The sequence below is a fragment of the Trichechus manatus genome, unplaced genomic scaffold (assembly GCF_000243295.1).
Source record: "Trichechus manatus latirostris isolate Lorelei unplaced genomic scaffold, TriManLat1.0 scaffold00006, whole genome shotgun sequence".
Lineage (NCBI taxonomy): Eukaryota > Metazoa > Chordata > Mammalia > Sirenia > Trichechidae > Trichechus > Trichechus manatus.
In genome coordinates this window covers 1,158,103-1,183,764 of record NW_004443942.1, presented here as the reverse complement: position 1 = coordinate 1,183,764, position 25,662 = coordinate 1,158,103, and the positions used below count along the sequence as shown (strand labels likewise).

At 41.9% G+C, this 25,662-nt stretch overlaps 1 protein-coding gene across 3 annotated transcripts in view; it reads left to right on the top strand.

Annotated features, from left to right (window-relative positions):
• SCUBE2 (signal peptide, CUB domain and EGF like domain containing 2) overlaps positions 1–25,662 on the top strand; it is a 76,599-nt gene extending 50,937 nt beyond the window's left edge. Inside the window, exons 16-22 of one of the 3 annotated variants that reach the window (XM_023737078.1) lie at positions 7,752–7,922; positions 9,807–9,974; positions 10,941–11,102; positions 13,311–13,508; positions 19,406–19,558; positions 23,868–23,947; positions 24,876–25,662. In XM_023737078.1, coding sequence (XP_023592846.1) covers positions 7,752–7,922; positions 9,807–9,974; positions 10,941–11,102; positions 13,311–13,508; positions 19,406–19,558; positions 23,868–23,947; positions 24,876–25,028 — 1,085 coding nt within the window. In that variant the 3' untranslated portion in view covers positions 25,029–25,662. The remainder of the gene's footprint in view (positions 1–7,751; positions 7,923–9,806; positions 9,975–10,940; positions 11,103–13,310; positions 13,509–19,405; positions 19,559–23,867; positions 23,948–24,875) is intronic. The other 2 variants (XM_004369633.1, XM_004369632.1) reach the window with 2 other exon arrangements.

The window sequence follows — 25,662 nt, the reverse complement described above, 5'->3', positions numbered from 1 at the left end:
GGGCTTTTTTTTGTTGGAAGTTTTTTAATTACCTTTTCAATCTCTTCTTTTGTTATGGGTTTATTTAGTTGTTCTACCTGTGTTTGTGTTAGTTTAGATAGGTAGTGAGTTTCTAGAAATTTGTCCATTTCCTCTAGGTTTTCAAATTTGTTAGAGTACAATTTTTCATAGTATTCTATTACGATTCCTTTAACTTCAGTTGGGTCTGTTGTGATGTTACCCATCTCATTTCTTACACGGGTTATCTGCTTCCTCTCCTATATTTCTTTTTTTTAAATAAAAATAGATATACATAGATGTGAAAATGTTTTACCCACACCCCAGTGGACAACTTATAAATCTCTGAGGTATAGGTATTCTACCTCAGAGACCACCAATGTAACTAATGCCTTTTCAGTGTCAACACTTGGATGGCCAACAAGCATCTCAAACTCAATGTGTCCAAACAAATCTTTTTATTCTCCTCCCTCCCCCCAGAATAAAACCTGCTTCTCCCTCATCTTAGCAAGTTGTACCTCTATTTACTCAGTTGCTCAAGTCAAAAATCATGGAGTCATCCTTGACATCTCTTTCTGTCATACTCCTCATCCAGTCCATTAGTAAATCCTGTTGGCTCTGCCTTTAAACTATATCCTGAATCCAACCAGTTTTCTCCTATTCCGTCATCGCTACTCTGTTCCAAACCACCATTGTCACTTGCCCCATCTATTACAGTAGGCTCTGAATTGTTTTCCTTACTCTTGCCTGCCTTCAGTCTGTTCTCCAAACAGCAACCAGGAAATCTTTTAAAAACTTAAATCAGATCATGTCACTCCCCTGTTCAAAACTGCCAACACATTTAAGTAAGGTCTAATTTCCTTATCATGGCTTCAAGGACCTATATGATTTGGCTTTGCTTGCTTTTTAAAATTCATCCATCACCCTGCCTCCTTTCACTATGTTCCAGCTATACTGGCCTTCTTGCTATTAGTCAATGCCATTACAAGGCTTTTCCCCTCATTTCATTCCTATCTGTGCTCATAGAAGCCTTTCCTGACTACCTCTCTAAAGTAGCATGCCATTCAGCTCTGCCCCCACCACTCTCTGCCCCTTACCCCGCTCTACTTCTCTTGATCACACTCACCACTGCTTGACTTTTTACTGTGTTTTTATTTGTTTGCTCATTTATTGTCCATCTTCTCCACTAGAATGAGAGCCCCATTAGGGCAGGGCCATGTCTCTCATATACCCTGCTTCTAGAACATTTCCCAGCACATAATCCATGCTCAAGAAATATTTATTGAATGAACCGAGAAAATGAATCTTCACAGGGACAACAGATGAAATCGCAAGGGTTGTTGACATTAAGAGAAAAGACGGCAAAGGGCAAATCTTTGGGAGCATATTGAAATTGAAGGCAAAAGATACACTCTGAAGGAATTGAAATTTCAGCTCCCCGTTAACTAGGCAAGAAGAGAACAGAGTGTGCATTTAGAAACTCAGCAAGGACGACTTCAAGCTGGGCTCATGTCTCTGCCCCAGTTGTAGGAATGTTTTCAAATAGCAAACCTGAGCATACACCAAAATCCTGAACAGATATGAGAAACGAATCTTTCAGCCCAAGGCGCGCTGTCCTGCTATCCTGGAGCACTCATTTAAAAGGGTTTCAGACCAGCATCTTGAGGCCACTGAACTGCCTGGGGCACCACGGCCTCCAAGCTGTGACAAAGCAGAAGCTCCAGGACTCCCTGGGAATCCGCGTGGGCTGCTTGTGGTTCTTCAGAAGTCAGGGCGTGATTCTTAAGAAAACAGGCAGATGCTGGAGAGTGACCCCTTTTATTAGGTTCACCGTCTTTGCCCCAGAGAAACTATAGTGTTTATCCATAGCCTGAAATACTCAAAGACCGTAGTGCTGAAAAGAGGGCGGCGTTCAGGCCTCTTTGTCGCCATTAATCCTGGTCCCTGCTGGTCTTTCCCTTTTGCATCAGAAAAGCTCTCTAGTATTTTTTTTTTAAGAGGAGAGAAAACAGCTGTGTGGGATTTGAGACTGGGATTTTAATGGTCACTGAAGATGCACAAAAGCTTTGCTCAATAGTGAAGCGTTCCGGGGGCAATTGACTCCTTTGTCTGGGGCAGCAAAACAAGCTGGCAGCTCAAGGAGAAAAGAGAACCAACTGGAACGTGTGATTGAGGTCTCTTCAGGCCAGATCTTCAGCACATTTGTGAAGAGCTGTTTTCAAGCTCCCTTTACAACATTTCAGAGTTGCTTTTTAGTGTTTAGCTCATTTTTGTTTTGTGAAAGACAAAATTATTTTGCAAGGTGCTTGGCATGAATTATCTCTGTAAGTCTTTCTCACTGGAAGGAAAATGGAAAATTTGACTGACAGTATTATGAGTTTGTTTGTGTGAAATAGGACTTTCACTGTGAAGAAAAAGAACTGGTGCCCTGGTAAAGCAGGGCAGCCTGAGGGGCATTTCTCAGCCCTTTGCTCAGTTGAGAAATCGCAACAGATGTGGGATATTGTGAGGCCTCTCCAACTGTAGCATTGAGAAGGCTTTGGGAGGTGTAAGTAGTTCTACGGAGGCATGGATATGCCATCAAGTCAGTTCTGACTCATGGCAACCCCATGTGTGTCAGGGTAGAACTGTGCTCCATTGGGTTTTTCGATGGCTCATTTTTCAGAAGTAGATTACCAGGCCTTTCTTCCAGGGTGCCTCTGGGTGGACTTGAACCTCCAACCTTTCGGTTAGTAGCCATGCACGTTAATCATTTGTATCACCCAGGGACTCCAGAGCAGCAGGAGCCCGTCCAGTTATTCTTTTCATTTAGAACCAGGTCTGGTCTTTTCTACTCGTGGAAGGGGTAAGTTTTCTACCAGAAGAACAATGATAGAGCAGATCATGATAATCTGACTCTAAGTCGTGATTAACGGGATTCTTGGAATCACTGTCACCATATGGACACTTTCCCTTTAGGTGAATGAGGATTCTGAGAACAGCTGTTCCCAAAATGGAGATGGTTTGTGCTAGAAGGGCCACTGACAGCCTTGGTTTTATTTAATTTCTGCCAGTCTTCAAGATAAGTTGGCTTGTTAGGGGCATGAAGTGGTTTATTCTCTTGTTTTCTGGCCACTGTAGGCACTGGGATAGTCAGGAGGTACACAGAGTAACAGATCATGAATTCCTGGTGCATAATTGAGTCCAGCTTTTCATGGGAGATGGTCTAGAATCAGAGTTATTATGGAAACTATTATCCAATAGGGTTGCACTTAGGGAATAAATCTGGAATCACAGGCTCTGTCTGCTGCAGACTTATGCATCATCCTGATAATAGTGTCCTTTGCCAGGAAAGCAAGAGTTTGGTTCACTTTTAATTTTTATTTTTTTTACAAAACGTCATTGAATTGTATAAAAACGATACATGAATATTCTAAAAGAAAATCCAAACAGTATTAAAAAAGCATTAAGATTCAGATATTAGAGTAGTCTTTATTGATTGATTGCATTTAATTGTGGAAATAATATTTGAAATGTGGCATATTTTGGCTTACTATGATCAAAAAAGACTTTTTTTTTTTTTTTTAGATTATAGAGTAAATAATGAAAGACATTTTTATTATTGAAGACAGGTAACTTTTGCCATGTATATGTGAAGACTGCATTTGTAGAATCAGATTAAAAATAGATATCCCCCCCTCTCACGGACATTGAAAATAAAGTTAATAGCTAACTTTGTCATGTGATGTATTGTTTGTTTGTTTGCTTGTTTTTCTATTTCTTGGCAGCTTAGCTGTAAAAGAGAATGTGTTTGTTCCAGTCAAATACCCCTAATACCCCATGGAGACTCCTTGGCAAAGTCTTAAATTATGCTTCAGTCTGCTCTTCTGTTAAATGACTCCCCCTCCCCCTTAATCTCAAAGTTCCTGATCTTAACAAAGGTATATTTTATAGACTAGCTATGGGACTTTGGCCAAGTTATTTAACCTCTCTAAATCTCTGTTTCTGTAAATGGAGCTAATAATAGTATCTAGCTCCTTAAGAATAAATGAGATAATGTATGCAAAGCTTTTGGCACGGTGTTTAGTATAAGTACTCAATGTTAGCCACTAGAAAGGTTATTGTTATGGTTATGATGATGAATATTACACTGGCAGGCCTAATTTAGTGCATTTTACTTCATATTTATACCCTAAAATGAGGTATAAATCCACATTTCACATAGCATGAGGCCTATGCTAATGATTGATTTTCACCTTTATAATCCTTCCAATGGCCCTGTGAAGTACGGAGTGCCAGGATTTTTATATCTCTTCAACTATCAAGTGCTTGTGCTATAAAAGTAATTAGGACCCCTGTGATTCCTGCCCTCAAGGAGCTCATGGTCTAGGAAGCGACAGGCCTATAAATGCCTCAGTTGTTGTTAGGTGCTGAGTCAGTTCCGTCTCATAGCAACCCTGCGTACAACAGAACAAAACACTGCCCGATCCTGCGCCATCCTCACAGTCATTGCTATGTTTGAACCCATTATTGCAGCCACTGTATCAGTCTGTCTTGTTGAGGGTCTTCCTCTTTTTTGATGACCCTCTACATTACCACGGATGATGTCCTTCTTCAGGGACTGGTCCCCCCTGATAACGTGTCCAAAGTAGGTGAGATGAACTCTTGTCATCCTCGCATCTAAGGAGCATTCTGGCTGTCCTTCTTCCAAGACAGATTTGTTTGTTTTTCTGGCAGTCCATGGGATATTCAGTATTCTTTGCCAACACCATAATTCAAAGGCATTAATTCTTCTTCAGTCTTCCTTATTCATTGTCCAGCTTTCACATGCATATAAGGCGATTGAAAACACCATGGCTTGGATCAGGCGCACCTTAGTCCTTAAAGTGACATCTTTGCTTTTTAACACTTTAAAGAGGTCTTTTGCAGCAGACTTGCCCAATGCAGTATGTCGTTTGATTTCTCGACTGCTGCTTCCATGGGCATTGATTGTGGATCCAAGGAAAATGAAATCCTCAACAACTTCAGTATTTTCTCCATTTATCACAATGTTTATTGGGCCAGTTGTGAGGATTTTTGTTTTCTTTATATTAAAGTGTAATCCATACTGAAGGCTGTAGTCTTTGATCTTTATCAGTAAGTGCTTCAAGTCCCCTTCACTTCCAGCAAGCATATCGCAGCTTGTTAATGAGTCTTCCTCCAATCCTGATGCTGCATTTTTCTTCATATAGTCCAGCTTCTCAAATTATTTACTTGCATATAGATTGAGTAAGTATGGTGAAAGGATACAACCCTAACACACAACTTTCCTGATTTTAACCCATGCAGTATCCCCTTGTTCTGTTCAAACAACTGTCTCGTGGTCCTCATGAGCACAATTAAGTTCTGGAATTCCTGTTCTTCTCAATGTTATCCATGATTTGTTATGATCCACACGGTGGAATGCCTTCATGTAATCAATAAAACACAGGTAAACATCTTTCTGGTATTCTCTGCTTTCAGCCAAGATCCATCTAACATCAGCGGTGATATCCCTGATTCCACGTACTCTTCAGAATCTGGCTTGAATTTCTGGCAGTTTCCTGTTGATGTACTGCTGCAACTGTTTTTGAATTATCTTCTGTAAAATTTTACTTGCATGGGATATTGATGATATTGTTTGATAATTTCCTCGTTTTTTTAGACCACCTTTCTTTGAATGGGCAAATATGGATCTTTTCCAGTTGGTTGGCCAGGTAGCTGTCTTTTAATTTCTTGGCATAGACGAGTGAGCACGTCCAGCGTTGTATCCATTGGTTGAAGTATTTCAATTGGTATTCTGTCTATACCTGGATCCTTGTTCTTCGTCAATGCCTTCAGTGCAGTTTGGACTTCTTCCTTCAATATGATTGATTCTTGATCATGTGCTACGTCCTAAAATGGCTGCATGTTGACCAATTCTTTTTGGTACGGTGAGTCTGTGTATTCCTTTAATCTTCTTTTGATGCTTCCTGCTTCGTACAGCATTTTGCCCATAGAATCCTTCAGTATTGCAACTTGAGGCTTGAATTTTTTCTTCAGTTCCTTCAGCTTGAGAAATGCCAAATGTGTTCTTCCCTTTTGGTTTTCTAATTCCAGGTCTTTGCACATTTCATTATAATATTTTACTTTATCTTCTCAAGCCGCCCTTTGAAATCTTCCGTTCAGCTCTTTTATTTCATCATTTCTTCCTTTCGCTTTAGCTACTCTATGTTCAAGAGCAACTTTTAGAGTCTCTTCTGACATCCATTTTGATCTTTTCTTTCTTTCCGGTCTTTTAAATGACCTTTTGATTCCTTCATATATGATGTCCTTGATGCCATCCCACAACTCGTCTTGTCTTGTATCGTTAGTGTTCAGTGTGTCAAATCTATTCTTGAGATGGTCTCTAAATTCAGGTGGGATATACTCAAGATTGTATTTTGACTTTCGTGGACTTTGGTTTAAATTTCTTCCGCTTCAACTTGAACTTGCATATGAGCAATTGATGGTCTTTTCCGCAGTAAGCCCCTGGCCTTGTTCTGACTGATGATATTGAGCTTCTTCATCATCTCTTTCCACAGATGTAGTCAGTTTGATTCCTTTGTATTCCTTCTGGTGAGATACACATGTAAAGTTGGTGTTTATGTTGTTGAAAGAAGGCATTTCCAAGGAATAGATCATTGATCTGGCAAAATTCTATCATGTGATCTCCATCATCGTTTCTATCACCAAGACCAACTACTATTACCGACTACTGATCCTTCTTTGTTTCCAGTTTTCACATTCTAATCACCAGTAATTTATCAATGCATCTTGATTGCATGTTTAATCAATTTCAGACTGTAGAAGTTGATTAAAATCTTCAGTTTCTTCATCTTTGGCATTAGTGGTTGGTGTGTAAATTTGAATAGTACCCATATTAACTGGTCTTCCTTGTAGGCATATGGATATTATCCTATCACTGGTAGCTTTGCACTTCAGGATAGAGCTTGAAATGTTCTTTTTGATGAAGAATGTGATGCTGTTCCTTTTCAATTTGTCATTCTTGTCATAGTAGACCATATGATTGTCCAATTCTAAGCAGTCAATATCAGTCCATTTCAGCTTACTAATGCCTACAATATTGATCTTCAAGCTTTCCGTTTCATAACTTCCAGTTTTCCTAGAATCATACTTCATACATTCCACGTTCTCATTACTAATGGATGTTTGTAGCTGTTTCTTATTTTGAGTCATGCCACATCAGCAATTGCCGATCCCAAAAGCTTTACTCCATCCATGTCATTAAGGTCGACTCTACTTTGAGGAGGCAGCTCTTCTCTAGTAGTATTTTGAATGCCTTCCAACCTGAGGGGCTCATCTTCTGGCACTATATCAGACAATGTTCTGCTGCTATTCATAAGATTTTCACTGGCTATTTTTCAGTAGATCGCCAGGTCCTTCTTCCTATTCTGTATTAGTCTGGAAGCTCTGCTGAAACCTGTCCACCATGGGTGACCTTGCTGGTATTTAAAATACTGGTGGTATATCTTCCAGCATCACAGCAACATGCAAGCCACCACAGTATGACAGACTGATGGATGAGTGGTAGACAAACTGACAGACTAGGAGTGGGGAATAGTGATCTTGGCAGAGGCATGTGAACAGGGAACCCAGAGTGGTGCACGTTCTGTAATTCAGAGGATTTGCAATGGGGAATAGGGGGTCCCATCTCTAACATGCACATCCCCCTTCCTTGACTGGCACTGACCAGATCTTTTCCCCACTTTGGTTAGTCAGTTGCAGGGCTGGGACATATTATGATGGATCACAAGAACGCTGCATTTTATGTCCAAATGGAACTTTTCAAAATGAAGAAGGACAAATCACATGTGAACCATGCCCAAGACCAGAAAATCCTGGGGCCCTAAAGACTCTGGAAGCTTGGAATGTGTCTGAGTGTGGAGGTAAGGATGCCATCTGTCCCTTCTTACTCCTCCAATCTCCAAAGTCATTGTTTAGACAGAAGCCATAAGTGGCATCTCAAGGACTCCAGCTGATGGACACTACACTATGGGCTTCCTTGGAGCAGGGACCATATTGGGTTCATTTTTGGCTTTCCAGTGCCTAGCTCAATGCCTGGCACATGCTTGAGCAAATAAACGAAGATGTGGTGGAATACATGGGTGGGGGGAAAAGTGTAAATGAGGTGATTGCATGCTTTATTCATTGTAAATATATAACACTCTGAGACCTGAGTGATCTCCCAATGTGTAGGGACTCTGAATGTGTTAAAATGGGGAAAATAGGTCTGTTTTTTCTTTTTTTTTCCAGCTTTGATCTCAAATTCATAGCTTGTTCATTAAAAAAAGAAACAAAAAACCATCTGGTTGTTTTTTAAAAACTGGGACCTCCTCCGTGAAGTTTGTAACCATCTCTTATAAAATGTTAACTCCGAAACCAAGCTAAGTTAGGTTCTGTGGGCTTCTTTTCTATTTGTTTTATTATTAAATGTCTTCTTTCTTATTAAACAGAAGAAGGGCCAGTTGTATCGATGCTCTGTGGGCTCAAATGGAAGGTGTGATCTGCCCCGGAAATTTGTACGTGATGTACACGGCAGAGTGCACAGAAACCCCCTCTATCCCACCCTTCTCCTTCAAGGACTCCCAGGCCCAGTTTTATTTCCCACCTAAATGACTCCAAGCTCAGCTGCAGGACTGTTTCTGGTTTATAAAATCAGATCCTCAGATTGAGTAACTCCCACAATACCTTTGTCCTGCCGTGAAACCCCAGAACTAACTGCAGGTTGATAAGGAGAAACTTTTTTAGCATCTGTTCACCCTTGTATATGTCCTTGTTAAGATGTATTTATAGTTGATAATATTAGTAATAATAATAATTGCTAATATTTATTGAATACTTACCTATGTGAGGCATCATGGCTAAGTATATTACATAAGTTATTCATTTAATCACTACAACAACTTTATGAGGTTAAGTGACTCATTCAAAGTCACACAGCCAAAAGGTGGAGAATTTGGAATCAGAAGCCAGGTCTGACAGACTCCAGGATCCTCCCTTGAGTATGTGTTCTTTAACTGCCATTTTATCTATAACTTATGGGTAGAAGACCATTAAAATAATAGAAGAGAGAAGATTAGGAACACAAAAGAGAACAGATTTTTATAGCATCTTTCAATGACAAGCTAACTCCTGAGGAACATGTGCTTTTAAAAACCTCTTTACTGTTTATGGCTGTGCTTCTTGTCCTAAATGTAAAAAAAGAAAATCATTGCTTAAATTAAATGCCACTGGGTCCCTCCGCCAATGCGAATTGAATTGGTTGGATTTAGTAGACAATTGAGGTAGGCCAGGACACTTCCCAGTGTAAGGAGATGTAACTTAGTACATACAATTGGTGAAGCAGGGAAGACTCTTCCAGTCACTTTTATAGCCCTAGGATGTAATCAGCTGGGTGAGGGTGTGCAAAATTGATTGATGACCAAATTGATCCAGAGCAGAGAACTCTTTTCTCTAGGGGCTCCTGCGTTGCAGTGGGTGCCTGGGCAGTGTGCAGACCTATATTTTAGAAGTAGCTGACATTTGACTCCTTGGTTTCCATCTTGCACTGTGCTGTGTGTCCCAGTGTGTAAATAGCAGGCCATCACATGCCACCTACCCAGGGTCAGTGGCAGGGCAGAGCTGACTGTTGGTGTTCTTTTCTCACTGAGATGGGAGCTGCGATCAGCATAGGGTAGCAGGGCCTGAACATGGTCTGATCTTATCTGCAGAGAGGTGGGAAAGGGTCTGCTTGGGAAGCCTTGCTCACCTAGAGCCATTGCTCTCCCCAGGTCTGTGCCAAACTGGTGAATATTCCACGGATGGCTTTGCCCCCTGCCAGCTCTGTCCACTGGGCACATTCCAGCCTGAAGCTGGCCGCACTTCCTGCTTCCCCTGTGGAGGAGGCCTCCCCACCAAATACTTGGGAGCCACTTCCTTCCAGGACTGTGAGACCAGAGGTGAGGATTGGCAGCTTGCCTTTTTCTAGAACTGAATTTCCCTTTTGAGCATCATGGAGTCTGGTAGAGCTCCAATCAGGCCCAGCCCAGAGGTAACCTGTGTGGTGCCTCAGAAGCTGGGAGATCAGGTCCCCAGATCCATCCACCCCTGCAGGATGTGCAGGGAACGTGAGAACTCCCTGAACACGGTCTTCCTCTAGCCACCTGCGCCCCTCTGGACTGGGCCTACTAGAGGGATGATCAGGGATAGATGAGCAGGTTTTGTACACAGGAATCCTCGGCTCTTTCCTTCAAGCCTTGCTCCACCCCAGTATCCTTACCCAGAACTTCCCCATCCACTACAGGCCCTATCTCTCGTCTAGAACCCCACTCCCAGCTGCCTCTTCCCAGGGAAAAAAAACAAGTTGCCATCAAGTCAATTCTGACTCACGTTGATCCCATGTATGTCAGAGTAGAACCATAAGGTTTTCAATGGCTGATTTTTTGGAAGTAGCTCTCTTTCTTCTGAGGCACCTCTGGGTGGACTTGAACCTCCCACCTTCCAGTTATTAGCCAAGCACATTAACCATTTGCATCACCCAGGGACGCCAAGGAGCCCACCTCTAAGCCCAATATCAGTTTTGCATCTCCTCAATATTCACAAATATGCTCTACATTACGACTTGAGTTGTGATCATTTATGCCGGTCTCTGCATGAGCAATAAATTCTTTAAGGATCCACATATACCTTGTTCCCTTTGTATTTTTCTCAGTGTCGTGAGTCACAAGTTCCGTCCTCCCCCACCCTAACCTGGCTATTTAGGGAATTAAGTGTTGATTAGCCCCAGATTGGTAGGAAAGCACAACTTTATTTGGACATACAGTTTATTTAATGAGCTATAAAATGTTTTTGTATTGCTTTTGTTTTGGTAAAAATAAAGTCTTTTTTTTTTTTTTTATTCTCTCCACTCTCGCCTACCCCCACAGTTCAATGTTCCCCTGGACACTTCTACAACACCACAACTCACCGGTGTATCCGTTGTCAAGCAGGAACATACCAGCCTGAATTTGGAAAAAGTAATTGTATTTCCTGCCCAGGAAATACCACAACTGACTTTGATGGCTCCACGAACATAACCCAGTGTAAAAGTAGGTCTCTCTCTAAGGCAAGTGCCTGGATCCAGCTCGAAGCGAGGGGTCCCAGGTTCACTCAGAATCATGTAGATGCTGTTAGAGGGCTGCTGGCTCTCGACTGTGCAGATTAGCTCTGAAGGAGAGCAGCTTGACCCACAGGCCCTTACCTTTATTGAAGTTGGCTTCTTCTCCAGACACAATTGTCTTAATTTCTTCCCTGTGGCATAATTTCAGTTCAGTCCTGTTCACCAAGCATTGTTTGAGGACCTATTATGTGCTGGGCAGTTTGCTGGGTACTTGATTGATGCCACGCAGAGTGCAAGCCGTGGGGATCACAAAGGAAAGAACAGTGAACTATCTGGCAAGATGAAGGAAGGCTTCTAGAAGGCATGAGAAGGTTTTGATGGAGAAGGTAGGGGGAGAGTAGGAGAAAGGGCTATGTGCCTGAGAGAGCAGCTGCAGGGAAGCACAGACTCAGGAAAATGAAAGATGTTTCTGGAAGAAACCTGAGCATAGAATGTGCTGAAGGGAGTCTGAGGCAAACCGAGGGGGGAAGCCTTGAATGGCATGCTAAGGAGTTTGGTTTGCATTTTATAAGAATGTGGGAGCAAATCATTTAAGGACTTTCTATGTTTGTTTGTTTTTAGCATTGTGGAAAATTCTCTAGTGAAGTCCAAAAGTAAATCTCAGCTAACTCAGTATCATTAAGCCAGCAATCAAGGAGAGGACGGAGACCTCCTTAAACTAGAGAAGTTTGGAGTTGAAAGGAGCAGTGAATCACTTGAATTTTATGATGGGAAAGTTATCTAGTTTTCTCTCTATCCCAATGAAGGCAGATTTTTTTTACAGCATCTTTATAAGTAGCTTTCTAGTGTCTTGTTGAATGCCTGCTGTGACAAGAACTCACTACCTCTCATGATACCCTCGTCTGTTGGTAGATTAGACTTCGGGGATACTCACAGTGTTAGAAAATTCTTCCCCATAGCAACCTCCATGGCTCTCCTTTCCCACTCTTTTCTTCCAAGAAGAAAAGCCTGTTTATTTTTTTCTACTTGTTGTGTGCTGTCAAGTCAATTCCAACTCACAGCAACCCTATAGGAAAGAGTAGGGTTTCAAAGGCTGTAATCTTTATGGAAGCAGATTGCCACATCTTTCTTCCTCAGAGTGGCTGGTGAGTTCAAACTGCCAGTCTTTTGGTTAGCAGCCGAGGGCTTAACCACTGCGCCACCACAAACAAACAGAAAACAACCAATTGCCTTTGAGTCAATTTCGACTCTTGGCGACCCCATGTGTGCACAGTAGAACTGCTCCATAGGGATTTCAAGACTCCAGCCTTCTGGAAGCAGATCTCCAGGCCTGTCTTCCAAGACACCTCTGGGTGGGTTTGAACTGCCAACCTTTCGGTTAGCAGCCAAGCACTTAACTGTTTGCACCACCCAAGGACTCCATGGAATAATAAATCCAAAATAATAATAAGAGAGGAAAAAATAATCCCTTCACTGCCTTCTCTTGTACAAGTTTACATGACAGTTTTAAACAATAAGCTCTTTGAGGGTAAGGAGTGTGTCTTTGTCTTTCCTGAACTGCCAGAGCATTTGATAACTGTGAGATGAGTGGGGAGTCGATGAATGAAGACACAGCTGAGGTAGTGTGTGAGGGGGGAAGCATGCGAGTGCACTTTGCCTTTCGTACCAGAAGTGAGTACCCAGCATGCTCTGTACCGACTGATAGCTAATTGACTTCTCTTCCCCACTCAAAAATAAAATGTGGTCTTCACTAGAGACAAGAAGTGGAAGAATATGGCTGTCATTTTCTTTATCAAATGTCCCTAAGAAAGGATCAAATATTCTCAAGTGAACAGTGACCTCTGTTATCCCTATTTTGACAGACCTAGAAGTTCCCCTGGCACTTGGACTTTGTAAACAAAATATTGAAAGCTAACGGTGTCCTTTTGTTTCACATATACTTGCCCCTAACCTTGTATACCTTCAAACTAATTAGAAACAGAGAGTTGAACTCTGTGTAGGAATTTAATGTAGTTTGGTTTCCACAGGGGGCTCTGGGCACTACAGGACAGATTCGTCCCTGTGACAGTGTCATTTGAATGTGCCATTCCTCCATGGTGATAGGGATGCTGTGGTTCTCCTCAGCCAAGCTGGTGGTGGTCCTGACAGAGGGACAACAGTGTTGTACCTTTATAACTCATGGCATTTCCTCTTTCAGACAGAAGATGTGGAGGGGAGCTGGGAGATTTCACCGGATATATCGAATCCCCAAACTACCCAGGCAATTACCCAGCCAACGCTGAGTGTACGTGGACCATCAACCCACCCCCTAAGCGCCGCATCTTGATTGTGGTCCCTGAGATCTTCTTGCCCATAGAGGATGACTGTGGAGACTACCTGGTGATGCGGAAAACCTGTGCGTCTCAACCGTGTGCTCCCCTCCCCCCTAAGGCCAGCTGGGAAACCCCCTTTCCTGTTGACCTGCTTCCCAGGCTTTAAATATGAAAAGGAGGCCTAGAATGTCACCTCTGTATTAGAACAGAGATGGGACACAAGTTTATAGAGTTTGCCAAGAAACAAAATTTAAACTAAAACCACATGGGCAGCCCTCTGTGGAACCCTAGAGGTAGTGGTCCTTTAGGTCATTCTTCCCCTCTGTGCTCACTGAGGTGTGTTGGACCCTCTTCCACAAGGACACAGAAAGCCAGTGAAGCTCATGTGATGCTAGCCCCAGACCCTTGCCTCATCCTGGGCAGCAACTGTGGCTTGGGGACTGACTAAGATCAAGGGCATGGTCCAGCCAAGAGGGTGCTACTCCTCGCATCCTGACCCATGGCCCAGTGTCCTTAAAGGGACACTGCCACCAACACAGCGGCAGTGTAGTGAGTGGGCTCTGCAGCCAGATTGCCTGGATCTGATTCCCAGCTCCACCTGTCATTAGTTCTGTGATCTTGAGCATATGTTTTTTTGCTTTTTTTTACCGTGCTTTAGGTGAAAGTTTATAGCTCAAGTTAATTTCTCATACAAAAATTTATACACGTATTGTTTTGTAACATTAGTTGCAATCCCCGTAATGTGACAGCACACTACACCTTTCCACCTTGGGTTCCCTGTGTCCGTTCAATCAGTTCCTGTCCCTTCTTGCCTTCTCATCCTGCCTCCAGACTGGAGCCACCCATTTGCTCTTGCATATCTGATTGAACTAAGAAGCACACTCCCCACGAGTATTATTTTTTGTTTTATAGTCCTGTCTAATCTTTGTCTGAAGAATGGGCTTCAGGAATGGTTTTAGTTCTGGGTTAACAGAGAGTCCAGGGGCCATAGTTTTGGAGGTTCCTCCAGTCTCTGTCAGACCATTAAATCTCGTCTTTTTACTAGAATTTGAGTTCTGCTCTGCACTTTTCTCCCACTCCATCCAGGATTCTTTGTCTTGTGTTCCGTGTCAAGGTGGTCATTGGTGGTAGCTGAGCACCATCAAGTTTTTCTGGTCTCAGGCTGATGGAGTCTCTGGTTTATGTGGACCTTTTAACTCTTGGGCTAAATTTTCCTTGTGTATTTGGTGTTCTTCATTCTCCTTTACTCCGATTAGGTTGGGACCAATTGATGCATCTTAGATAGCCACTCCAAGCTTTAAGACCCCAGATGGCATTCACCAAAGTGGGATGTGGAATATTTTCTTAATAAACTTTGTTATGCCAATTGACCTAGATGTCCCCTGAAACTATGGTCTCCAGGCCCCATCTCCAGCTGCTCTGTCCCTCAAAGTGTTTGGATGTGTTCAGGAGACCTCTTAGCTTTTGTTCTGATCCAGCTGTGCTGACTTCCCCTGTATTGTGTGTTGTCCTTCCCTTCACCTAAGATGATCCTTGTCTACTATCTAGTTAGTGAATTCCCCTCCTTCTCCCTCCCCACCCTCATAACCATCAAAGAATGCTTTCTTCTGTGTTTAAAACTTTTCTTGAGTTACTGTAATAGTGGTCTCATACAATATTTGTCCTTTTGTGACTGACTCATGCTGTGAGATGTTTCGTGGATTCATCGTTCTTTATTGTTGTGTGGTATTCCATTCTGTATATGTACCATAGTTTGTTTATCCATTCATCTGTTGATGGGCACCTAGGTTGTTTCCATTTTTTGCTATGGAAATAAACAATGCTGCAATGAACATGTTGTTTTTGTTGTTAGATGCTGTTGAGTTGATTCCGATTCATAGCGACCCTATGTACAACGGAACGAAACACTTCCAGGTCCTGCACCATCCTCACAATTGTTGTTATGCTTGAGCCCATTGTTGCAGCCACTGTGTCAGTCCATCTCGTTGAGGGTCTTCCTCTTTTTTGATGACCCTGTACTTTACCAAGAATGATATCCTTCTCCAGGGACTGATCCCTCCTGATAACACGTCCAAAGCATGTGAGACGTAGTCTCGCATCCTTGCTTCTAAGGAGCATTCTTGTCATACTTCTCCAAGACAGATTTCTTCGTTCTTTTGGCAGTCCATGGTATATTCACATTCTTCTTCAACACCACAATTCAAAGGTGTCAATTCTTCTTCTTCGGTCTTCTTTATTCATCATCCAGGTTTCACATGCATATGAGGTGACTGAAAACACCGTAGCTTGGGTCAGGCACACCTTAGTCTTCAAGGTGACATCTTCGCTTTTCAACACTTTAAAGAGGTCTTTTGCAGCAGATTTGCCCAATGCAATGTGTGTTTTGATTTCTTGACTGTTGCTTCCATGGATATTGATGAACATGGGTATGCATGTATCTATTCATGTGACAGCTCTTATTTCTCTAGGGTATATTCCAAGGAGTGGGATTGCTGGATCATATGGTACTTCTATTTCTAGCTTTTTAAGGATGTGCCAAATCATTTTCCAAAGTGGCTGTACCATTTTACATTCCCACCAGCAGTGTATAAGTGTTCCAGTCTCTCCACAACCTCTCCAACATTTATTATTTTGTGTTTTTTGTATTAGTGCCAGCCTTGTTGGGGTGAGATGGTATCTCATTGTAGTTTTTATTTGCATTTCTCTAATGGTTAATGAGCACGAGCATTTCCTCATGTATCTGTTAGCTGCCTGAATGTCTTCTTTGGTGAAGTGCCTGTTCATATCCTCTGCCTATTTTTTAATTATTTGTCTTTTTGTTGTTGAGTTGTTGCAGTATCTTGTAGATTTTAGAGATTAGACGCTGATCGGATTTGTCATAGCCAAAAATTTCTTCCCAGTCTGTAGGTTGTCTTTTTACCCTTTTGGTGAAGTCTTTTGTGAGTGTAAGTGCTTGATTTTTAGGAGCTCCCAGTTATCTAGTTTCTCTTCTGGTGTTTACGCATTGTTAGTCATGGTTTGTATTCTGTTTATGCCATGTATTAGGGCTCCTAGTGTTGTCCCTATTTTTTCTTCCATGATATTTATTGTTTTAGATTTTATATTTAGGTCTTTGATTCATTTTGAGTTAGCTTTTGTACATGGTGTGAGGTATGGGTCTTGTTTCACTTTTTTGCAGATGGATATCAAGTTACGCCAGCAGCATTTGTTAAAGAGACTGTCTTTTCCCCATTTAATGGACTTCGCACCTTTGTCAAATATCAGCTGCTCGTAGGTGGATAAATTTACATCTGAGTTCTTAATTCTGTTCCACTGGTCTATGTATCTGTTGTTGTACCAGTACCAGGCTGTTTTGACTACCATGGCGGTATAATAGGTTCTAAAATCAGGTAGTGTGAGGCCTCCCACTTTGTTCTTCTTCTTCAGTAATGCTTTACTTATCCAGGGCCTCTTCCCTTTCCATATGAAGTTGGTGATTTGTTTGTCTATCTTGTTAAAAAATGTCATTGGAATTTGGATCGGGATTGCACTGTATCTGTAGATCACTTTGAGTAGTATTGACATTTTCACAATGTTGAGTCTTCCTATCCATGAGTATGATATGTTTTTCCACATGTGTAGGTCTCTTTTTGTTGCTTACAGTAGTGTCTTGTAGTTTTCTTTGTATAGGTCTTTTATGTCTCTGGTTAGGTTTATTCCTAAGTGCTTTATCTTCTTGGGGGCTATTATAAATGGTATTGATTTGGTGATTTCGCCTTTGAAGTTCTCTTTGTTGATGTAGAGGAATCCAACTGATTTTCGTCTGTTTATCTTGTATCCTGATACTTTACTAAATGTTCTATTAGTTCCAGTAGTTTTGTTGTGAATTCTTTGGGGTTTTCTGTGTATAAGATCATATCATCTGCGAATAAGGATGCTTTTACTTCCTTCTTACCAATTTGGGTGCCCATTATTTCTTTTTTTTTTTTTTTGCCTTAATGCTTTGGCCAAGACCCCCAGCACAATGTTGAATGAGAGTGGTGATAAAGGGCATCCTTATCTGGTTCCCAATCTCAAGGGTAATGCTTTCAGACTCTCTCTGTTTAGAACAATGTTGACTGTTGGCCTTGTAAAAATGCCCTTTATTATGTTGAGGAATTTCCTTTCTATTCCTATTTTGCTGAGAGTTTTTATCAGGAATGGGTGTTGGACTTTGTCAAATGCCTTTTCTGCATCAATTGATAAGATCATATGGTTCTTGTCTTTTGTTTTATTTATGTGATGGATTACACTGATTGTTTTTCTAATGTTGAACCATCCCTGCATACCTGCTATGAATCTTACTTGATCATGATGAATTATTTTTTTGATATGTTGTTGAATTCTATCGGCTAAAATTTTGTTGAGTATTTTTGCATCAATGTTCATGAGGGATATTGGTCTGTAATTTTGTTTTTTTGTGGTGTCTTTACCTGGCTTTGGTATTAGGGTTATGCTGGTGTGTTAGTTATCTGCTGCTGCTATAACAGAAATACCACAGGTGGATGGCTTTAACAAAGAGAAATTTATTTTCTCACAGTCTAGTAGGTTAGAAGTCCAAATTCAGGGCGTCAGCTCCAGGCCAAGGCTTTCTCTCTCTGTCGACTCTGGAGGAATGTCCTTCTGATCAGTCTTCCCCTGGACTAGGAGCTTCTCCACGCAGGAACCTGGGTCCAAAGGACGAGCCCTGTTCCTGGCACTGCTTTCTTGGTGGTATGAGGTTCCCTGCTCTCTTCTCACTTCCCTTTCCTTCTTTCCTTTTATCTCTTGTAAGGTAAAAGGTGGTGCAGGCCACACCCCCAGGGAAACTCCATTTACATTGGATCAGGGACCTAAGCAAGGGTGTTACATCCCATCCTAATCCTCTTTAACATAATCTAATCTTGCCTCATTAACCACAGGCAGAGATTAGGATTTACAACACATAGGAAAATCACACCAGCTGACAAGATGGAGGACACTCACACAATACTAGGAATCGTGGCCTAGCCAAATTAATACATATTTTTTGGGGACACAATTCAATCCATGACAGCTGGCTTCATAGAATCAGTTTGGGAGTGTTCCTTCTTTTCTATGTCAAGCATACATTCTTAATCTCTCTACCTCAGTTTCCTCATCTATTAAAATGGGAAAAATAATAGTAGCTACCTCACAGGATTACTAGGAGGATTGAATGAGTTCTTATTTTCAAAACACTTACAAAAATAATGGCACATGGAGCCACTATATAAGGTTTGCTATTCTTATTAATGGGGTCCCTGGGTGATGCAAATGGTTAACATGATTGGCTGATAACCAAAAGGTTGGCAATTTGAGTTTACCCAGAGGTGCCTAGGAAGAAAGGCCTGGCAGTATGCTTCTGAAAAATCAACCATTGAAAACCCTATGGAACACAGTTTTACTTTGACATACATGGAGTCACCATGAGTCAGATTTGACCTGATGGCAACTTTCTTTTTTTTTTAAATTTTTATTAGTGATAAAAATATAAGTTTAAATCCTGACCTTAACACATACTGGCTGTGTGACCCTGGGCAAGTAATTAATCTCTTTATAAAAGAGGTAACAATTGCACCAACCTCCTGGGCTTGTTGGAGGATTAAATGAGATAAAGCCCATAAAGTACTTAGCACACTGCCCGGTGCTTAGGAAGCATGCAGTAAATGGTGGTGGTTATTATGAGATTACAACAGGTCAGCTCTGAAATTTGAGAGTCCTCTCCCCAGTTCCTACAGTGAGTGCTACAGCCCAGGCTGCTTGACTATAGGCCTTTAGGCTTAGCCTTCCCTGGGGGCCCACAATTACCAGCTGCATCGACTCTATTTCCAGGACTTTTGACCATTTTGATGGTTCAGCTGGGCCTGACGAGCTCTTGAGCATAACATGTTTTATGGTCTGAGTGTTTGAAAGACGGGCGTTCACTGCCTGCCTGTTCTCCTCTCCCAACTTCCCTTGGCAGCTTCCTCCAATTCTGTGACAACATACGAAACCTGCCAGACCTATGAGCGCCCCATCGCCTTCACCTCCAGGTCAAAGAAGCTGTGGATTCAGTTCAAGTCAAATGAAGGGAACAGTGCCAGAGGGTTCCAGGTGCCATATGTGACGTACGATGGTAAGCGCTGTGAAGTTCAGGCTGCAGCTTGTGGAAGGAGTTTCTCTGCTTTGAACAGAACCAACTTCTGAGCCAGCTGGCAAATTGCTGACAACACACATGCTCAGAGAGGCAGGCAGGATGAGAGGAAGAGACATCGCTGACTCACAAGTGACAAATTTTAAACGAGCATTTGGGGACACTGACTACAGGGCGGAAAAGATATTTTATAGAATAAATAAAAGTGAGCAAAGCTTAGTGGGTAAGAGCATGGACATCGGAGTCAGGGGGTCTGGGAATAATCTCTTTTGTGACTTCGTGTATGTCATTCACCATCTCTAAGCCCCATTTTCCTCATCTATGAATAAGGATGATCATTAGACTTAAAATGAGAATTCAGTGGGACAGTCCCCGTAAAGCACTTGGTGCAGTGCCTGGCACATAGTAATTGATCAATAAATATTAACTTGCTACAATTATGACTTTTATTATATGGAGTTCTAAGGGGGGTGGGAAGACCTAAGTTCTGGTCCTGGTTTTGCCACTAGCTTGCTGTGTGACCTTGGGCAAGTCAGATGACTTCTATGGTTCCATTTTGTTTAGAGCCCTGGGGCCCTATCCAGCTCTGAAACTTGGTCAACAAACGTTTACTAATAAACAAAATTAGCTGGACCTTGCCCTTGAGAACCTCACAGTCTAGTGAGGGAATAGTCTGTTCATTTATGAATTTATTCATTCATCCATACTTAATGAGCATCTACTCTGCCAGGCATTGGGCTAGGTGCTGGAGACAACATGGTGAGCGGCAGAGACACAAAAACATACATGTTGTCATAGATGCTATGGGGGGTATGTACAAAGCACTATGTAAGTATAGAAGAGGACAGTGGTTAACTGCATGGATTTTTGGAAGGAGTAGAGCAAAGTCTCTAAAGCATTTGAGTCTTGAAGAAAAATATTAAAGATTTCTGGGCAGAAATGGGAGAAAGAGCATTCAGGAAGAGGGAATGACATAGGCCAAAGAATGGAAGCTTGAGAGGAGCTGGGATGTGTGGGGACCGATGAATAGTCTAGTTTCACCAGTGGCTAAGGGGAGTGGAGCTTAGCAGTGAGAGATGAGACTAGAGGGGGGTGGGGTTAGGCCATAAAGAGCCTTGAATGCCAAGCTCAGAGAGTAGACTTAATCTCATAGGGAGCCATTGAAAGTTTTTAGGCAGACAAGTGCCAGAATTAGATGTGTTGGAAAGAAAACATTCTGTGGCTTTCCTAAAAACATTTCACATAGTTTGTTTCCACCATGTGACATCAGCATCCCTGTCCAGCAGTTGCCTGAGATGATGCCAAACACCCAAGACAAGAGATCTTAGTATCAGACTCATAAAGTAGACACAAATGCCTCCCTCAGGGCTTTACGGAGAGAGACAGAGCACTTCATCTACCTGAAAGCAGCTAACAGGCAATCGCCCTTATCTGGAGTCAGGAACTAGACCAAGAAGACCCTGAGACTCTGGAATAAATGTCACCAAACCTCACACACTTGAGTCTAGCTCTTCTCAACTCTGCCTTTGTGATACGCAAAAAAAATCTTGATTTTTTTTTTTAAATTCAAAAAAAGAGTTGTAGCTTGAACCAGGGGAAATTACATGTAATGCTGGCTGAGCTCACGAATGTATGTCTTTCATGTGATACAACAGAAAATAGTTGAAAAGTGCTGCTTTGGCCAGACAGAAACCTGCTAGGTCTTCATTCAGAGTTCATTTAATCTTTTACTTATTTATTTTTTTTAACATATGTTTCAAATGAGTTTGACATCTGGTTTCCAAGCCCAGAAGAATAGAAATCACAATTAGAAGGGGCAGGGGAGGCTGCTATGGAAGAGCCTACTGGCTGCTGGAGAATGATGAGAACTGAAGTTGTGGCTAATGTTTATTGAGCATTGCTGTGTACCAGGTACATGCTAAGTGCCTTTTACATGGCACTTTCCTCACAATCACCCCATGATGTAGACATGGTTATTTCCTCATTTTATAGATGAGGCCATGCAGGCTTAGAGATTTAAGTAATAGGCCTAAGGTCACACCCTGACGAAACTGCAGAGCTGGGATTGGCCCAGGTCTTTGGGACGCCAGAGCCTGAGTTCTTAACTATGACACTTCACTGCTGTTCCAATGACAGTTACAGCGAGCAGTCAGTAGTTATTTATTTATTTTTATTTTTATTTTTTTTTATTGTTATAATTAAATGAAGTTTACATTTCAAGGTAGTCTGCCATACAAAAAAAAATTTTTTTTTTTGCGTACATTGTTATGAGACCCTAATTGCTCACCCCATTCTGCAACACCACACTCCTCCTTTCTGCCCCTGATTCCGCATGACCATTCAACCCACTCCTAACTCTCTCTGCCTTCCCATCTCACCTCTGGACAGAAGCTGCCGCTTTGGTCTCTTGTATCTACTTGACTCAGAGGCACACTCTTCACGAGTATCACTTTACGTCCCACAGTCCAGTCCAATCCCTGTCTGAAGAGTTGGCCTCAGAAATTGTTTTAGTTCTGGGCTTATAGAGAGTCCAGGGGCCATGCCTTCCGGGGCACCTCCAGTCTTAGACCATTAAGCCTAGTCTTCTTACTAGAATTTGAGTTCTGCACCCCATCCTTCTACTGCTCCATCAGGGACCCTCTGTTGTGTTCCCGAGTCAGTAGTTCTTAAAAGCAGAGGAAATATTTTTAACAGAGAGCAGTCTACAAACATTTGGTATAGTGGTAAATAGCCCTCCAGTTCTCTAATACAGCAGAACACAGAAATGCAGCTGACATTTCTAATGGGAAACGTTCCATCTTCAAAAAGGAGCGAATTCCCTGTGTAGAGACACTGCAGCAGAAGGATTCAAGATAAAACACTTGTACTCTTACTTATATTTTATATTCACTAAAAGTATAAGAAGAAAGATACCACAATGATAGAGCACCAGTGATATTGTACACCTCACCTACTAAATTAGTAATTTTGAGTATTATACTATTAATTTCCATTTACCATCTCTTGATTGAGAGAAGCTTTTCAAGATTCCCCTCTCTCCTCACACACACAGTTTCAATGATGTTTTTATAATTTGTTTGGTGTTGTTGCACATGATATACATACAAAGAGACATTTTTTTCTGTGTCTGAAATTTGGAAAAGACTGTTCTGCATATACTTGATTTGAACTATGACTAGAGAATATACTAGAGTTTAAAAAGAGAAGTATTTACATTTGGAGAGGGATTACTGTGTGCACCGCCTATAATGTGTATGACAGTACCAAAACTTGTGAACATAGCTTTCTTCCCCCAACCAGCCAAAGAGAATTCTAGAGTTACTAGCCTGATTCTCCCCCTACTTCCCTACCCCCACCCAGCCCCATTCATAAAAAGAAGGAGGGAACAGAGAAAAAAAGAGGGGAGAGGAGGGAGGGGAGAAAAGGGGAAGAAAGAATAGCCGTGAGTCTAGATGAGCTCAACCAGGGAATGACCAAGGACTGAGCCCTGGAACCTTCATGCAATAGGAGGAGGAGGAAAAGCAAAGGAGCCTCAAAGGGAGCAACCAGTAAGGTAGGAGAACCAAAGGGTGGTGTATCCTGGAAGCTGAGTGAGGAGATGTATCAAGGAGGAGGGGTGACCATCCAGGTTAAATGCTACTGATGAATGAGGACTGAAAGTCGACCATTGGGATTTAGCAACATGAAGGTCATTGGTAACCTTGACAAGCAGTTTTGGAAGAGGGGTGGGGACCAAAGCTAATTGGACTGGGTTTAGGAGAGAAAGGAAGGAGAGGAATTGGAGACTGTGGGTGTTAACGATTCTTTGGAGGAGTTTTTCTAAAAAGGAGCAGAGAAGTGGGGCAGAAGCTGAAGGAGAAAGTGCGGTCAAGAGAGGGATTTTTTACAATCAGAGAGATGACAGCATGTTTGCATGCTGATGGGAAAGACCAGGAGAGAGGAAAAATTTTATCATGTAGCAAAGAAAGGGAAGAATTACTGAAACAATGCCCTTGATTTGGTGACAGAAGGTCGTGAACAAAGTGGAGGGATTGGCCTTGACTGGATTCACAAAGGGTTCATCTAAGGGAACAGTCGAAAGGCGAGTGCAGTTGCTGGTTAGGTGAGTGGAAGTAGTGTGGGAATCTGTGGGAGTTCTCACCCAAATGTGTCTCAGAATCAGAGTGGAATTGTTTTGATAGCTGCTACAGAAGGGGCATTCCTCATAACCTTATCAAAAATGAAGAAAAGAGTGAGTTTGGAAATAACTAAGCCATAAAGTTGCAAAATGATATGTCCTTTATTCCAACAGAGGACTACCAGGAACTCATTGAAGACATTGTTCGAGATGGCAGGCTCTATGCATCTGAGAATCATCAGGAAATACTTAAGGTAAGTAAGTTCCTAAGGTGGACACAGAGGCTATCCACAGTGTTCCCCCGGCACTATTGGAGGAAGGTTTTCCTCTTGTTCCATATTGTTGCTTTCAGACACCAAGCTTGCTTGGGCCGAGGTCAGTTTTATATTGTTACCAGACTTAATTTTTTTTTTTTTTTATCTGATGGTTGTCCTTAGTGCTGTCAAATGAATTTGCTTTTTCTTTAAATTTGGAAATTTGTCAGAAAAAAACTTGCTTATAAATCCAAGTGAAAGGCAAATAATATTTTCATATTAATTCCAAATAGTTGAGGATCTTTGGCTTCTTATTTATCCCCCAAGCCCAAAGTTCACCAAATTTTAGAAATTTACAAGTAATTAGCAATAAACATTTGCCATATCACTAAAACAAAACACACAAACCAAAAAGAAACCCAGTTGCTGTTGAATCGATTCTGACTCATGAAGACCCCATGTGTTGCACAGTAGAACTGTGGTCCATAGGGTTTTCAAGGCTGCAACCTTTCAGAAGCAGATCACTAGGCCTTTTTTCCAAGGTGTCTCTGAGCGAGTTTGAACCACCAACCTTTTGGTTAGTAGCCAAGCACTTAACCATCTGCACCACCTAGAGACTTCTCTACCATATCACTAACCCTATAAATATTTCAAAAATCCCAATGTTACATCTCATCTGGCTGAGAAAAAGAAAACAGTTTTTTTTTAATATATTAAATTTTCCTTTGCAAAAGTAACATATTTATCGTAGATAATTAGGAAAAAAATAAAAACTGGAAAGAAAACAAAAATCAGAGGAAACAATTTTCACAAAGTGTTTTTCAGCTCATCAACCTACTGTGTAACACTAGGTCATTATAGTTCCATTGGCAAAATGTCAGAATGTTTAAATATTTTGGCCCAGTAACAAAAATTCTGTTCTCTTTAGGATAAGAAACTGATCAAGGCTCTGTTTGATGTCCTGGCCCACCCCCAGAATTATTTCAAGTACACAGCCCAAGAGTCCCGAGAGATGTTTCCAAGATCCTTCATCCGATTGCTACGTTCCAAAGTGTCCAGGTTTTTGAGGCCTTACAAATGACTGCCACATGCCATTTGGTACAAATGTTCCACCTGTGGGCTTGGTGGAACAGAGCTGTCTGCCTCTGTATGCCAGCACATAGTTGGATAGTGCTGCCTCCAGTATCAATGACTCATTAGAGTTCAATTTTTATAGATAATACAGATATTTTGGTAAATTGAAGTTGGTTTTTCTTTCCCAGGTTGTGGATGTGGACTGAGAATGGCTTTGAGTTGCACCCACTTCTCATTGCAGTGGGTAGATCTTCTGGACACAGCAAGGGCTGGCTGAGCTGGGCTTGAGTCAGCTCAGGTGAGACTCAACTTGTCCTTCATGGTTCTCACTCCTCCTCGAGGGAGCTGTGGTGGAAAGGAGGCCACAGAAGGGACTACCTTATTGTCTGCAACTTTAGCTTTCTTCTGCCCAGCTCTCCCTAAGGGAGCCCTCTGAACCCATGTGCAAGCTCTGACCAGGCAGGGCAGGAGGGAAGGCCCTCCAGGTGCCATCCACCCACCCAATACCTGGGAGGACTCCGTTTCTCCAGAGCCTCCTCCAGCCTTTTTGATCCTGAGAGCTTAAGTTCTAAGTAGCGATCATTAAATACTTAAAGCAGAAAGAGTTAGAAATAAAAGATAAACACAAAGCTCTTCTGGAG